The 13,500-nt window shown below is 40.8% G+C and overlaps 1 protein-coding gene across 2 annotated transcripts in view; it reads left to right on the top strand.

Moving 5' to 3' along the window:
• The window catches only part of zfyve26 (zinc finger, FYVE domain containing 26), a 28,749-nt gene that overhangs the window by 5,859 nt on the left and 9,390 nt on the right, over nucleotides 1-13,500 (top strand). For both annotated transcript variants that reach the window (XM_055170392.2, XM_055170391.2), the window contains exons 8-26: nucleotides 477-565; nucleotides 1,558-1,691; nucleotides 1,777-1,962; nucleotides 3,011-3,622; nucleotides 3,705-3,881; nucleotides 3,966-4,117; nucleotides 4,277-4,520; nucleotides 4,611-4,874; nucleotides 4,976-5,095; nucleotides 5,172-5,342; nucleotides 7,803-8,039; nucleotides 8,155-8,260; nucleotides 8,416-9,242; nucleotides 9,388-9,584; nucleotides 9,692-9,796; nucleotides 10,985-11,107; nucleotides 11,294-11,467; nucleotides 11,848-12,097; nucleotides 12,628-12,720. In XM_055170392.2, coding sequence (XP_055026367.2) covers nucleotides 477-565; nucleotides 1,558-1,691; nucleotides 1,777-1,962; nucleotides 3,011-3,622; nucleotides 3,705-3,881; nucleotides 3,966-4,117; nucleotides 4,277-4,520; nucleotides 4,611-4,874; nucleotides 4,976-5,095; nucleotides 5,172-5,342; nucleotides 7,803-8,039; nucleotides 8,155-8,260; nucleotides 8,416-9,242; nucleotides 9,388-9,584; nucleotides 9,692-9,796; nucleotides 10,985-11,107; nucleotides 11,294-11,467; nucleotides 11,848-12,097; nucleotides 12,628-12,720 — 4,261 coding nt within the window. The remainder of the gene's footprint in view (nucleotides 1-476; nucleotides 566-1,557; nucleotides 1,692-1,776; nucleotides 1,963-3,010; nucleotides 3,623-3,704; nucleotides 3,882-3,965; nucleotides 4,118-4,276; nucleotides 4,521-4,610; nucleotides 4,875-4,975; nucleotides 5,096-5,171; nucleotides 5,343-7,802; nucleotides 8,040-8,154; nucleotides 8,261-8,415; nucleotides 9,243-9,387; nucleotides 9,585-9,691; nucleotides 9,797-10,984; nucleotides 11,108-11,293; nucleotides 11,468-11,847; nucleotides 12,098-12,627; nucleotides 12,721-13,500) is intronic.

The raw sequence follows: 13,500 nt of genomic DNA, 5'->3' as shown, positions 1-13,500 counted from the left end.
GCAAAGTGGAATATACAACTTGCTTGTGGATATCTAGTATACTTGCTGCTTAGTGCCTAAAAAAATTTTTTTTTATGCAAATGTTAATCTAATTGACAAGATAGCTCGTAAATGGCGGAGAAAGAGTTTTCATTTTCAATCTCTTGTGCTATCTGTGTCTGATACTTAGTCCAGCTGTCGTTCTGTTTACTGATTGTGATCTTGAGAACCACATAACATCTACTTAAAAAAATCCCCTCCATCTAAAGTGTGATCATAACCTTTCATATCATACTTGGTGTGAACCTTAAAGATGAGAGATATCAGTTGTTAATAGTTTGTCATAGTCTAATGTTAGAGAGGAGGAAATGATCTCATCATGTGAGTCAGCTGTGTCCTTGCATTAAAAGTATTGTGTATAAACATGAATAACTCCACATTTCAAATGTGTATAAATAAATGAAGAAGGCTTTCTCTTTTTTCCTCTCTCTGTGTAGCCCCAGAACAATGATTCAGTATTAAGTGAGTTAGCTTGCACTTTGTCCTCTCAGCTTGATGTTCTCGAGTGGTGTGACCAGAACAACCCGTGAGTAAATCACCTTTAAACCTTATAAGCCCCGATTTTCCTGTTTTCCATTCAAAATGACCCCAGAAATTGAAATGGTGATTACAAAAAGTATATACATTTTTAATGATACAAATAATATATAATTTTTTTGTTTACTTCCCATCTATACATTAACATTAATGCTTTGTTGTGGGAGATATTAAGTATTTTTGTACCTGTTTACCACAAAATTCCTCAACTATACCGTTAGCTTGCATGTAAAATATCACATTTTTATGAAAAATTCACATAAATTATTATCTAAATTTGATTTAAATTGTTTTTCGGCCATCTGCTGGTTAGAAAAAAACATAAAAGAAAGAATTAAAGTTTAGGAAATACATTATTTTGACCAGCAGAAGCCCATAGAGACCCATTTATTTCACTGGATGTGGCCAACTGCTCACATCACTACTTTAGTGATACATTTGGTAAATGTATGTATATATAAACATATAAACATGTGAGTGTATATATATATATATATATATATATATATATATATTAGGGCTGTCAAAAGATTAATCGCGATTAATCGCATCCAAAATAAAAGTTTGTGTTTACATAACATATGTGTGTGTACTGTGTATAATTATTATTTATATATAAAAACACACCCAATCATGTATATATTTAAGATTTTTTTTTATATTTATATATAAAATATTTATATTTATATATAATATAAATTATAGAAATGTATATACAGTATTTAAATGCAAATATTTCTTAAATATATACATGAATGTGTGTGTATTTATATATACATAATATTTATACACAGTATACACACATATGCTATGTAAACACAAACTTTTATGTTGGATGCGATTAATCGCGATTAATCTTTTGACAGCCCTAATATATATATATGTATATATATATAAGGTGCATTGTGTGTTGTTATATTAATGAATATAAATCAAATGATTAAATGTGCAATTCTTGTTTTTTTATGTGTATGTGTACAGAGGGATATCCCATGATACTCTGCAGAGTCAACTGCACATGCTAGACCATCACTCTGCCCTGTATGTGCTGCATTCTCTGACACCCCTCGCCAAGTATGAGGAACACAAAGTGCTGGAACTACTGCAGAGGACAGGTATAGGATGCGCACCACTATACGAGGACAGATGTGGGGCACCTTTATAAAATTACACCTTAACATTTTTGTCCCTTGTTTTTAGGAGATTCTTCATCCGTGGAAGCACCCAGTAGCTCTGTCCAGCGTAACGTCACTCTGTTTCAAGGCTTTTGTGCGATGAAGTATGCTCTGTATGCCATCTGTGTTAAAGCATGCATACATACCAGCTTCCAGGAGTGTGAGCCTTTGCAGCAGACAGAGGCGGGTCAGTGGGAGGAGCCAACTGCAGGTGACTGTGCTTGTTTTTCTATTCTTAGATGTCTATTCATATTATCAATCACTCTCATTTCTTTGTGTTTATGTTTTAAAGGATTAGTCAATTTTCTTAAAAAAATCCAGATAATTTACTCGCCACCATGTCATCCAAACTTTTGATGTCTTTCTTTGTTCAGTTGAGAAGAAATTATGTTTTTTGAGGAAAACATTCCATGACTTTAATGGACCCCAACACTTAACAGTTTTAATGCAGTTTCAATGCAGCTTCTAAGGACTCTAAACGATCCCAAACGAGGAATAAGGGTCTTATCTAGCGAAACGAAAAAAATACACTTTTAAACCATAACTTCTCTTCTTCCTCCGGCTGTGTGACGAGCAAGCGCGACCTCACGTAATTGCGTAATGACGTCGAAAGGTCACGTATTACATATATAAAAACGCACATTTGCAGACCATTTTAAACAATAAACTGACACAAAGACATTAATTAGTATCATTCCACAAACAACAACGTCGGAACGGTCCTCTTTCTCCACACTTGTAAACACTGGGGCGCATACGTCATCCGTGACCTCTTGACGTGATGACATATTACGTGAGGTCACTCTGGCGCGTCACAGGACCGGAGGAAGGAGAGAAGTTATGGTTTAAAAGTGGATATTTTTTATTTTTCTTGCCAAAAATGACAATCGTTTAGCTAGATAAGACCCTTATGCCTCGTTTGGGATTGTTTAGAGTCATTTTAAACTGCATTAAAAACTCTGAAGAATTGGGGTCCATTAAAGTCCAGTAAAATGAGAAAAATCTTGGAATGTTTTCCTCAAAAAACATAATTTCTTCTCGACTGAACAAAGAAAGACATCAACATTTTGGATGACACGGTGGTGAGTAAATTATCTGGATTTTTTTTTTAAATGGACTAATCCTTGAGTAGCTTTTCTAGTAAAGTAATTTTAGTTTTTTCTTGACATTTACTATTGTGGAATATCATGTTGAGTATCTTTGTGAGCAATGTAATATGAAAGGTTTATTTCACATCTTCTCTTCTTTTCCCCTCCCAGGATCCTCTGATCTGTTCCAGCACTACCTGTCGGAATGTCAGTTGTATCTGGAAGCTGTTCCTCCATTGTTCCGCCTGGAGCTCCTAGAGAACATTTTCTCCCTCCTCTTCCTTTCTGACACTGACTTCATCCCGCAATCAGATCTAAGCAGCACCAGCACAGAAACTCGACAAGATGCAATCCACAACATAAACACTGCCGAGAAAAAGAAACCAAACGGTACCAAAGAGGACAGTGTCTTAAAAGTGGAAAAAGAAGGTGAACAGATGGAGGAAGTGAACAAGCCTAAATTAGACTTGGAGGCCCCGGGGAAAGAGTCTGATCAAGTTAACCCCGAGTTGGGCCACCAAACGCCAGGGTGTCAGGGATTTCTTGTGGATTTGTGTGTGATGGAGAGGATTTTGCGGCTGGTGAGGGAGGGCTTGGAGGGCGTGTGTGGGGTCGGCCAGGAGGATGGCAGGGCACTCGCGGCTGACGTGGAGTTGGCGGAAAGTCTGGGATGCTCTGTTACCACGGAAACCTTTAGCACTCGTTTAAAGAGACTATCTAAATATACAGCAGAGGCCCAGTGGAGACTGCAGATTGTTACTAGTAACAATGGCAGTGGGAATGGTGAGCAATGGGTGTGTGATGAGGGATTTAAAAGATATTTATATTGGCAATGTATAATGTTTATCTGTATATGTGAGTGTAGGTGGCCTTTACCTCCCTTCCCCACTTCCTAGTCCGGCACTTCCTCTAAAACGACAAGGCAGCGGGAACAGCAACAGCGGTTCAGGTGTTCGAAGGAGAAGAAAAAACTATCGGCATCGTTCTGAACGCCACGTCTCCTCTGAGCGACAGAACGGAGAAGTCAGCACTAGTGCCTCAGGTAAGAGCGAGCATGCATGCATGCAAAATACTGTATCATTGCGAAGCACATAATGTATGTGATTGGTTTTATGCCATCTCCCAGATGGTGGGGTTTGTGTTGGAGCCGTGTGTCGTGGGAATGAAGTGTGTCCGTGTGGTGGATCACACAGCTGGCTGGTTCCTGCGATGCTCTCTCCTCCTGAATCCCTTCTTATTGCCTGCATACGTAGAGGCAACTACATAGAGGCCCAGCAAGTGAGATATGTTGTAACATTACATTAGATTTCAATGATGATGTCACTGTCTGATGGGATAGAAGTACCGCTGTTTCAGAGTTCTGTCTGTTTCATGAGATTGTTATAAAACTTTTTATGTGCATGTTGGTAATAAATGTTTTTTGTGTGTGTTTGTTAGGTGATTGCGATGTATGGTTTGGAAAACTCTGAGTGTTCAGGTGAACTGGTGTTTATGGATCTGTACCAGGAGGTTTTGTCAGAGCTGACTCAGGTGGAGCAGAAAATAGAGAGTCAATCGCTGTCTTCATCTTCATCATCATCAGAAGGGCTGGTCTCAGTTGGCGTCGCCCCCACGAGCAGGACAAGAATGGGCAGCAGCAGCAGATTAACACTTAAGAGCATTGGGAGTGCAGCGGCCGCAGGTAACACACACACACACAAGCACACAAGCGTGACCTCCAGGTTACTAGCTGACAGTTCAAATTTACTGCTACTAATGTTTCTCTCACAAGGCGTTGCCTTCTATACCATCTCCGATGTGGCTGATCGTTTACTAAGTACCCCGGCCCGGCCGGTACCCTGTCTAGAGGAGGACTACTGGCTATCCCAGTGCCCTATAGACTCCTCTGACCTTCTTCGCCCACTGCTGGAAGAATTAAGTCCTGCAGCCATGGCAGCCTTTGACCTTTCCTGCTGTAAGTGCCAGCTATGGAAGACCTCACGCCAGTTGCTTGAGACAGCAGAGAGAAGACTCAGCAGCTTTCTTGAGACAAGAGGTGAGAGATGAAATGTGTTGGCGTTTTAGATCAACTGCTTTGTTTATAAGTACCAAATGAGGTTTTGTATAAAAGATGATTTTTCGTGATTTTTTTGACAGGTGTGCGAGTAGATCCAAAGGTTCCTCACATAAATGGCATTAAAGGTTTTTCATCAGTACTGCAACAAATCAGCAAGGTCCTCAACAGAACCTCCGCCAGTAAAGCCACAAGTAAAACAGGTCTGCAGTACTACCCACACACATACACATACTAATATTTTCAGTTTTGTCATATGACGTAGTCTCTCTTCACCAGATTGTAATGGAGAGGAGAATGTTGTATTAAGCCCCTTTGGCTGTAGTGCCCAGGAAGTGCTGCTGTGTTGTCATTCGATATTAACAGAGGAGAGTATCGCTTCTCGCTTAAACCTGCACCAGCGCCTGGAGGTCACGCTTCAAACCCTGACCTCTGCAACCAACACGACAGGTATTATTCATGTATTGTTTTTTTTTAATTAAGCATACAATTAACCTCCTCTACACGGCGGACCCTGTACCGGGACCAAAATGACTTATTATGACTTAATATAAAATATTTCTTTAATTTTTTTATGGTCTGTCATGGACCCAGTACCACATATGAGATACTGTTTGAAAGCTTAGAATCTCTACTTTCTGCAGATTTGCATCACTTTGACATATTTTACTGTAAGGAAGTTATTTACACTTAATTTTTACACTATCACCCCCCATTTTTTTTATATAATTTAATATTCACAAATTTACAAACATGGGCAAGTCTTATATCAAATGAAAGCGCTCACTCTCAGGAAAAGGGCTACATTTTTTTTTTTGTTCTATTATCATCACATATCTAACAAACGTCGAATTAATAATGAGGTAAAAAATGGTCTTTTGTAAATTTATGTGAAAATTTACTACAAAATGGGTCCATTCACAGCATTTTCTTTGGTTGTGTGCATGAATAATCCCTTGCTATTTATTATATGTGAAAAAAAATATGAAGTATTTTTATATGAAAAATGTATTTTCACACCCTTCACTAAAATAAGAATAACTCTTGAATTTGACATGCTAAAAAGATCATTCTTTTTTTGGGTGTTTATTGTCTGCAGTCTGCTAGAGCACACAGAACCAGAGTTATCCACTTTCAAAGACAGTGTTTACAACACACACAAAAAAAGAAATTTGGTGTTTCATCATATGAAAAACAACATAAATAACAATATTTGTCACAAACAGCAGCTTTAAATGTAACTTCAAAGGGTTTTCTGTAAAATGATATAAAGATATTGCATTTATTCCACTGTATGTGATTATGGGGATACTTCAAATGTTTTAGGTGGAAATTGAATACAAAAAGGGTATTATTCCTCCCTTTCAGTTGGAATAGAATAAATTTTGCATAGATTACGATAGAGAAAATAAAGCAATAAACCCCAAGAAGCAGTGGGTTACCAGTGCATTTTATAACAGCTAAGGGGCGTTGTTAGGCACGACGCAAAGCGGAGTGCCCAAACCCCCTTAGCTGTTATAAAATGCACTGGTAACCCACTGCTTTGCGGGGTTTATGGCGTTTATAAAACGGTTACATCATATGCATAGCAGGGTTTCACAAAATAAAACACCAATAAGTTTTAATTATATTAGTAAAAATATTACTCTTCCGCCAAACAAAGTAGTTCCTCAGAATCAAGTGTGGCTGCAACAGAGCGCAGTTCACAAACAACACAGACGCAGCAAAGACACAATGAAAATATGATTAAAGACTGTGGTGTTTATTTATATATATATCAACATTCATCTAAAATATACATTGACATTTATATTGTGCAGCTGTTGAAGTGATGATCAAATATGCTTGGAAGCATGCTTAACTCTTTCCCCGTCAGCGTTTTTTTTTTTTTTAGTTGCCACCAAGTTTTAGTTTAATGCCTTACAGAAAAATGATCTTTTTTAAATAAACATAAAATATCAAATGAAATAACAGTCCATCTGCTTTCCAACAACAACAACAAAAAAAAAGTTTCATCCTACCTTCATTTGTTCTCTTATCAGTTATCACGTCTCAAATTTTCAGCTAAAAGCGGAGATGATTCCATTTTTGTGAAGAAGTTTTGTAAGAGATCAGATTCAGAGCCTGATCAAAACGTACACGTCACGCTAAATCCACCACAACGCTGTTGTGTCGAGTGAATGCGTCAGTGTTTAAGTTGGGTAAGATTGCCATCTAGTGGATAATAGCGGAAATATTAATAAGACAAAAACATCTCAGAGAACGTTTTCTCTTTATTGACGAAATGTCAATAAATATTGTTGAGTCATTTATCTGGATATCGCCATAATTGTGCAAAGGTAGAAAAATAAAAAAATGATTAAAGACTGTGGTGTTTATTTTCATAAATCAGTACGCAGCAACAGTGGCGGTGATACTTGTGATGCGGTCTGAACCGTGGGTTTACCGGGGTATTTTATCACGGCTTAGAACGCGTTTCAACTAATCAGAATGAAGAACCAGAACGAGCCCTTTTATAAAATTCCTTTTTCTTCTGTAAGATGACATTTGCTGGAATCAAACAAAACTGTCTGCTGGAACACCCAGGTCCAGAGTTATACACTTTCAAATACAGACTTTAGAAAAAAACATCAAAAAGCGCCTTTTTATTTTTTGTGTTTATTAGAGGACTGGCAACACATACAACCATGTTTAGCACTTTCAACAGTGTTTTATGTAATTTCAAAGGGTTTCCTGTAAAATGATACCAAACTTTTGTATGTACACTTTTGTATGTGGGTATGAGAAGCTTTTAAAATTGTGTAGGCCAAATCCAGTTGGAAATCCCAAAAACAACCTCTGTGCTTAAGAAGTAGTAAAAATCAGCCTGTAGTGTGTTTAATCTCTAATTCTGAGTTTTGGCATTTGCAGTAGATGCTCTGACAGCGAGTTCTCTCCTGACGGCTCTGGTTGAACAGGCTGGTCTCAAACAGTCTGAACTAGATTCTCATCCGGTGAGAACTGCTATGAAACAGCTCCTACAGTATTTGGACCAGCTCTGCCCATTTGAGCATGACAGTGCACCTGGAAGACCAGATTACATACGCAACTTCTTAGATTATGTCAATTTGCTGGCTTCAGTACTGGTTCGCAGTCTGGGATCAGACGGTAAGACAAAATATTTCAATCATTTAATCTAAACTGGTTCATTGGAATGTCATGTCTATAAAGTACTGTGTCCGAGACGAGTCTGATACTTATGGTATTTATAATCTGATTTTAGATCAGTGCACAGAGGTGAAGTTAGGCAATCCTCTTTTAGTGTTGCTTCAGTCGCCCTCCCAGCTCCTCTCACTCCTGCTGTTTGACAGACAGGTATCACCTGACAGGTATGGAAGGTTCTCTCTCTGTTTCTTTTAAAACCTGCATTAATATTTATCTTAGGGGCATTGCTATTAGACCTGGAATTTACATGTGCCTCCAGTTTATTCCCCATGACCATTTTTGGTTGGATTAGTCATTGCTTTCTCTTCCCTCTATACAGGGTCCTGTCTCTCCTCCAACAGGAAGGATTGCGTTTAAGTGTGCAGCAGGTTGTCATTCAGCGCTGTTGTGAAGCTCTTCCTTTCTGGGATTCACAGACTGTAGCCTTGTCTCAGGGGCAACCAAGGATCGCAGGGCTTAATGGAGGGGCGTTCTGCCCAGTCAGCATTGCTTCTCTTCTCCAGCAGTGTGCTCAGGAGTGCGCTCCATCCCTTGACCTGTCTGACCCCAGCTCTGAGTCCGAGGTCTCATTGGAGGACATGTCTGCGACATCCACCAACCTCTCCACCTCCCCACCATCACCGTCTTCATGCCCTCCTTCAACTTTTCTACTGACTCCATCTGCGCTGTCTTTCCTGAAGTCCCGGTCTTCGCTCATCGCCGCCCTCGCGTGCCTCAGTGCCAGCCGGGGTGGAGTGACCCGAGCGACCTCCTCCGGGTGGTCAGGCTTACCCTCCTATTTTCGTGGGTCCGGCCGTAAAGAAGCGGTTCTGGATGGAGACCAGATTGCTAGGGAAGGGGAAGACTTGCTTAAAAACTTTCCTATTCTTAGAATGTACCTGCGGGTCATGGCTGAGCCAGTTCAAGGGGTCTCTTTTGAAGCAGAGGAGGGTCTTGGGGCGGCTCTGTGTGGGAAGCCTATCGTGGGGATGCTGTTTTCTGGCCTGCAGGGCAGTGTGGGACAAACTATTGCTGCAGAGGCGTTCCAGCAAGCCCTAAACAGCAAGGATTTGAACAGAGCGTTAGACCTGCTGGAGTTGTATGCTCAACCCTGCAGCCAGGAGGGGGCGCTCCGGGACAAACTACTGGCATGCACTGCGCTGCAAGGTAAGATTTATTGTATTTATTCTGCAGGGCACACTTTCTTCAAATAAATTGGTCTATGTTGTGAGTCTCTTCATGAAAAGAGGTATTTATGAAAATACTTGTTAACATTCAATTTATCTTTGTATCTATATATCTATTTGTAAAGGCAGCAGTGGTGTGATGCAGTTGTTCCGTGTAAGGGACTGGGAGCTGCGTGGCCGTGTGGTTCTGGAGGGTTTGGATCGCTGGACTTTAGATGTGTGTTTAGAGCTGCTACAGTTCTGTCTTAGTGACCAAAGCACTCAGGATCCTCTCAGAGAACAGCTTCAGCAGAGGAAACATGAACTGGACATGTACCAGCAGGTCGGTTCTGGACTCTTGCACTTAGATCTTAATCTGCGGCACCACGGCAAGTGCACATTCTAGAATTTGACTGATCAAATTGTAACATTTCCTTGTTGTCATGACAGATGCTCAGTTTGCAGCCTCCGTTGCCGTGGGAGACGTGGCAGGAGCTGAGGGAGGAGTCTGTGAAGAATCCAGAATCTGTTTTTGCTCTGATGTTGGATGCCAGGGTGAGTTTAAAAAAATAATGGGTTTAGTAAAAAGCTACTGGTGAATATTCAGCTATATTATAACTGTAGGTTATTTATTATATGCATTAGTATAGAATTGATTACAGAACATAGATGAAACAAAAATGACAAATATTTCCTGGTATATTGATATTAGTAATACTGCCTACACCAGGGGTGCCCAAACTCGGTTGTCCTGCAGAGTTTAGCTCAAACTTGCCTTAGCACACCTACCTGAAAGTTTATAGAATGCTTAGTAAGACCTTGGGTGCATCCCAATTCAGGCTCTGGATTCTTTTAACGCCGCAGACTTTGAAGGCAAGGCTCGATATTTGAAGGCGGCAGCCTCTAAAGGCCACAAAGTGAACTGAAATGAGACGGCCTGGCCTACGGGCGTGTTGCGTCACTGTTCCCTTCCATACGCTTGTCAGCGGGACACAACAGGCAGACTTTTAAAAATACATTTTTTAGAATATATAACAAATTAATGAAGATGAAACTATCCAACAGTATGTAAAATTCACCAACCTTAGACATGTACAAAAGCAAATCGCAACATGCACAATATTGCAGCAATAATATTAATTCACATCACTAAAACATCATTTATGGTGTCACAAGGACCTTTAATTTGCAAAATATACTACATTACAGTTTTGCATGTTTATTTAAAAATATCCAGATGTCACGGGCGCACATTGAATCTTGGGAAAGCCAAGGCTGTGAAGAATACATCTATGGATCCTTGGTTTCAGGGGTGGAAATGGCCACATTTGGAGGCTTGTATGTGAAGGAGCCTTTGTATTGGGACATCCTTCGTCGCGGCCCGGTGACGTAATTTGCCTTCAAATACAGCCTTGGAAGGCCGCAGCCCCTGAATTGGTATACACCCGTGATTTGGCTTCAAGTGTTTGATTAGGGTTGGAGTTAAACTCTGTAGGACACCGGCCCTCCAGGACTGAGCTTGGGCACCCGTAGCCTACGCCTAACCTGTAGTTAATCTATTGCCAGTTGTGTAGTGGGCAGTGCTCTGACATGTGGCACTTTTGGCAACCCGAGTCTGTCAAATATAATATGTTCAGAATATGGAGTTTTCACACAGCAATAACAATTATTGAATCAACTACTTGATAATGAAATAATGTTAGTACAATATTATGAAGAATAGATTTGTGTTTGTGTGTTTAGGAGTTCGAGTTGTGTAATCGGTGGGTGCAGCTCTACACAGTCTCAGATCAGTCTCGACTGCAGCTGCAGACCGAACACCTGCTACACCTGCTAGAACAGGGTCACACGGAAGATGCTTTCCAGGTGTGTGTTTGTATGACCCTGTAGAATTTGTATAATTTCGATTATAACACGCAAGTTATTAATCAACTTAACAAACCAGATTATGTGACTCTTGTGATCTTGATGGTAGAGTGTTTTTTATGCGGTCAGTTGGTTGAATATGATCTTTGACTGTTGCATTCTCCTCTCTCCATACCTGTCTCCTAGCTCCTGGAGGCTCTGTCTGGGTCAGTGGGTTTGGAGGTCAGTGAGCAAGCTCTGGATCGAAGGCCTGGGTTGGCTGCCTGCCACTTCCTGTCTGATTACCTCACCCTTCACTTCCAGAGTCAGATGACCCCAACGCGGAGACGCCACATCCACGCCCTGCACCTTGGCTCTAAAGTAACTAAAGGCCAATTTATATACGCCGTAACATACGCATAGACGCGAACCCTGTCGCCGTAGCCTTCGCAGTACCTGACGTGCACCTCCTCAAAAATGTAACTACACGTCAAAACGACGCGGACCGCAAGATCTGTGATTGGTCGACGTGAATGCATTGTGTTTCCTTCTACGCATTTCGACGGTGTAACTGCAGAGCAACACAAACGCAGAAGTATAAATGCTCATGACGGCGTTGCCTACGTGCGTAGCGTCTGGCGTACCCTACGGCGTAACCCAGACGCAAAAGTATAAATTGGCTATAAACCTCCTACAAATAAGTCAATTTGTGTATCAAAGTGTTCAAAAAACAACTTTCCTTATTTGTGTACCCATGGCAGGTGTTACTGACTCTCCCGGAAGCATCTCGTCAGGATTATTTTTCTTTGCTGTCTGATCCGCTTCTCATGCTGGAGCAGCTGCTGATGAACCTAAAAGTGGACTGGGCCACTGTTGCTGTTGGGACTCTACGGAGCCTATTGCCTGCTCAGGATGCCGGCATCACCAACCAACACATAGACACAATACTGGCAGATTATGCACAGAAGGCTCTTGATTTCCCCTATGCTCCCAGAGAGTGGTCACGGTCTGGTGAGTTCAGTCCCACTGGATCAGAATTAATAAAATGATTATTTACTCTAACCCTTTTGTTTTCCAAACTTGAATAACTTTTCTATGAGAGATTTAGTTGGAATGCCGCCAATATATGAATCGGGTTTGTGGTCACTGATACTGAATTCTATTGGTGTTGTGTTACAAGTTTGTTGTAACATTGATATACTATGACTAAAAGTATTTCTGCGCTGTGTTCTTAAATAAAGTTTAAGCCGTTAGCTTAGCTGGCGACTGACGTATTCCTGTGGGCGGAGTTTAGTCAAAAAACTGTTCTAGTGACGTCATTAAAGCAGGAAGTAGAGGGCTGTAGTCCAAACCGGCCATTCGCTGTAGGCTTTAAAAGGCGAATTCTGTTAAAGAAAAAATATATTGCCTGGCAGTGAACTTTGAGCTTTATCATTTTACAGGTATTATTTATGCTATTATAGCAACATTACACACTAACTAGGGTTTAACTGTGCAGTTTATCTTTTTAGATATATCACACACTTTTCTTTCTGTCTTAGACTCTGTCATTAGTCTGCAGGATGCATTTCTGCAGTGTCCAGCCCAAGGAAGTTGTCCCCCCTCCCCAAGCCACACCCCTCCTCCATCATCAGGTATGTAAAAAATATAGACGTAGTGTCTGTGAGACCGTGACATCACCCATAGGTTTGGGAAGAGCTTTTTTAAAGCCAATAGTTGGTGGAGCCTGCCCTCGCCACCTTGGAAGCGCGTCACCGTGCATCCCTCATAGATAACCCGAAAATGGGCGAAGAGGCGAGGCGTGGGTGGAGCTGAGGTGCCTGGTTGAAACCACGCCCACCTAGCTTGATGGTAGTCATAGATATCGCCTTGGCTACTGCAGTTCATTGGACCGAATGCGTCAAATAGAGCTGCCATCTTGAAACAGGGGAACCCCGCATCAGCGTCATTGTAGGCAATGGTGTAACGGAAATAAAATCACTTTAAATTGTCATGAATGCGATTTTCTTGGTTTTCTTTTGGTTCGTTTAAACAGTCAGACATGTATTTAGCACATTGAGTCCAGAAAAATAATTAAAGTTTTGATATTATAAAAATCTACTTTTTCTAACTATAATGCATAGTGCTAGTAGGCCTATCATCCATACGCAGCACAAAACTCCTGCATCGTCCATGAATTCGAAGTACAGGCGGAGATAGCAGCTTTACCTAGCTACTTCCTATGACAAGACCCCTGTTTCAAGATGGTGGCGGTTTTGATGCATGCTTAGAACCCCAAGGCTGTTGCGATATATATCCAGTGTATATATCTATGGATGGTAGTGACAGCAATGACGGTTTACCAGTCACATTTATACCAATTATGCATAAATTTAAGACTTAATATAATTTAACCAGATGAGTTACGAAAAATT

The sequence above is a fragment of the Misgurnus anguillicaudatus genome, chromosome 11, assembly GCF_027580225.2.
Source record: "Misgurnus anguillicaudatus chromosome 11, ASM2758022v2, whole genome shotgun sequence".
NCBI lineage: Eukaryota > Metazoa > Chordata > Actinopteri > Cypriniformes > Cobitidae > Misgurnus > Misgurnus anguillicaudatus.
Note: the sequence above shows the minus strand (reverse complement) of the source record. Positions and strands in the feature narration are given on the sequence as shown.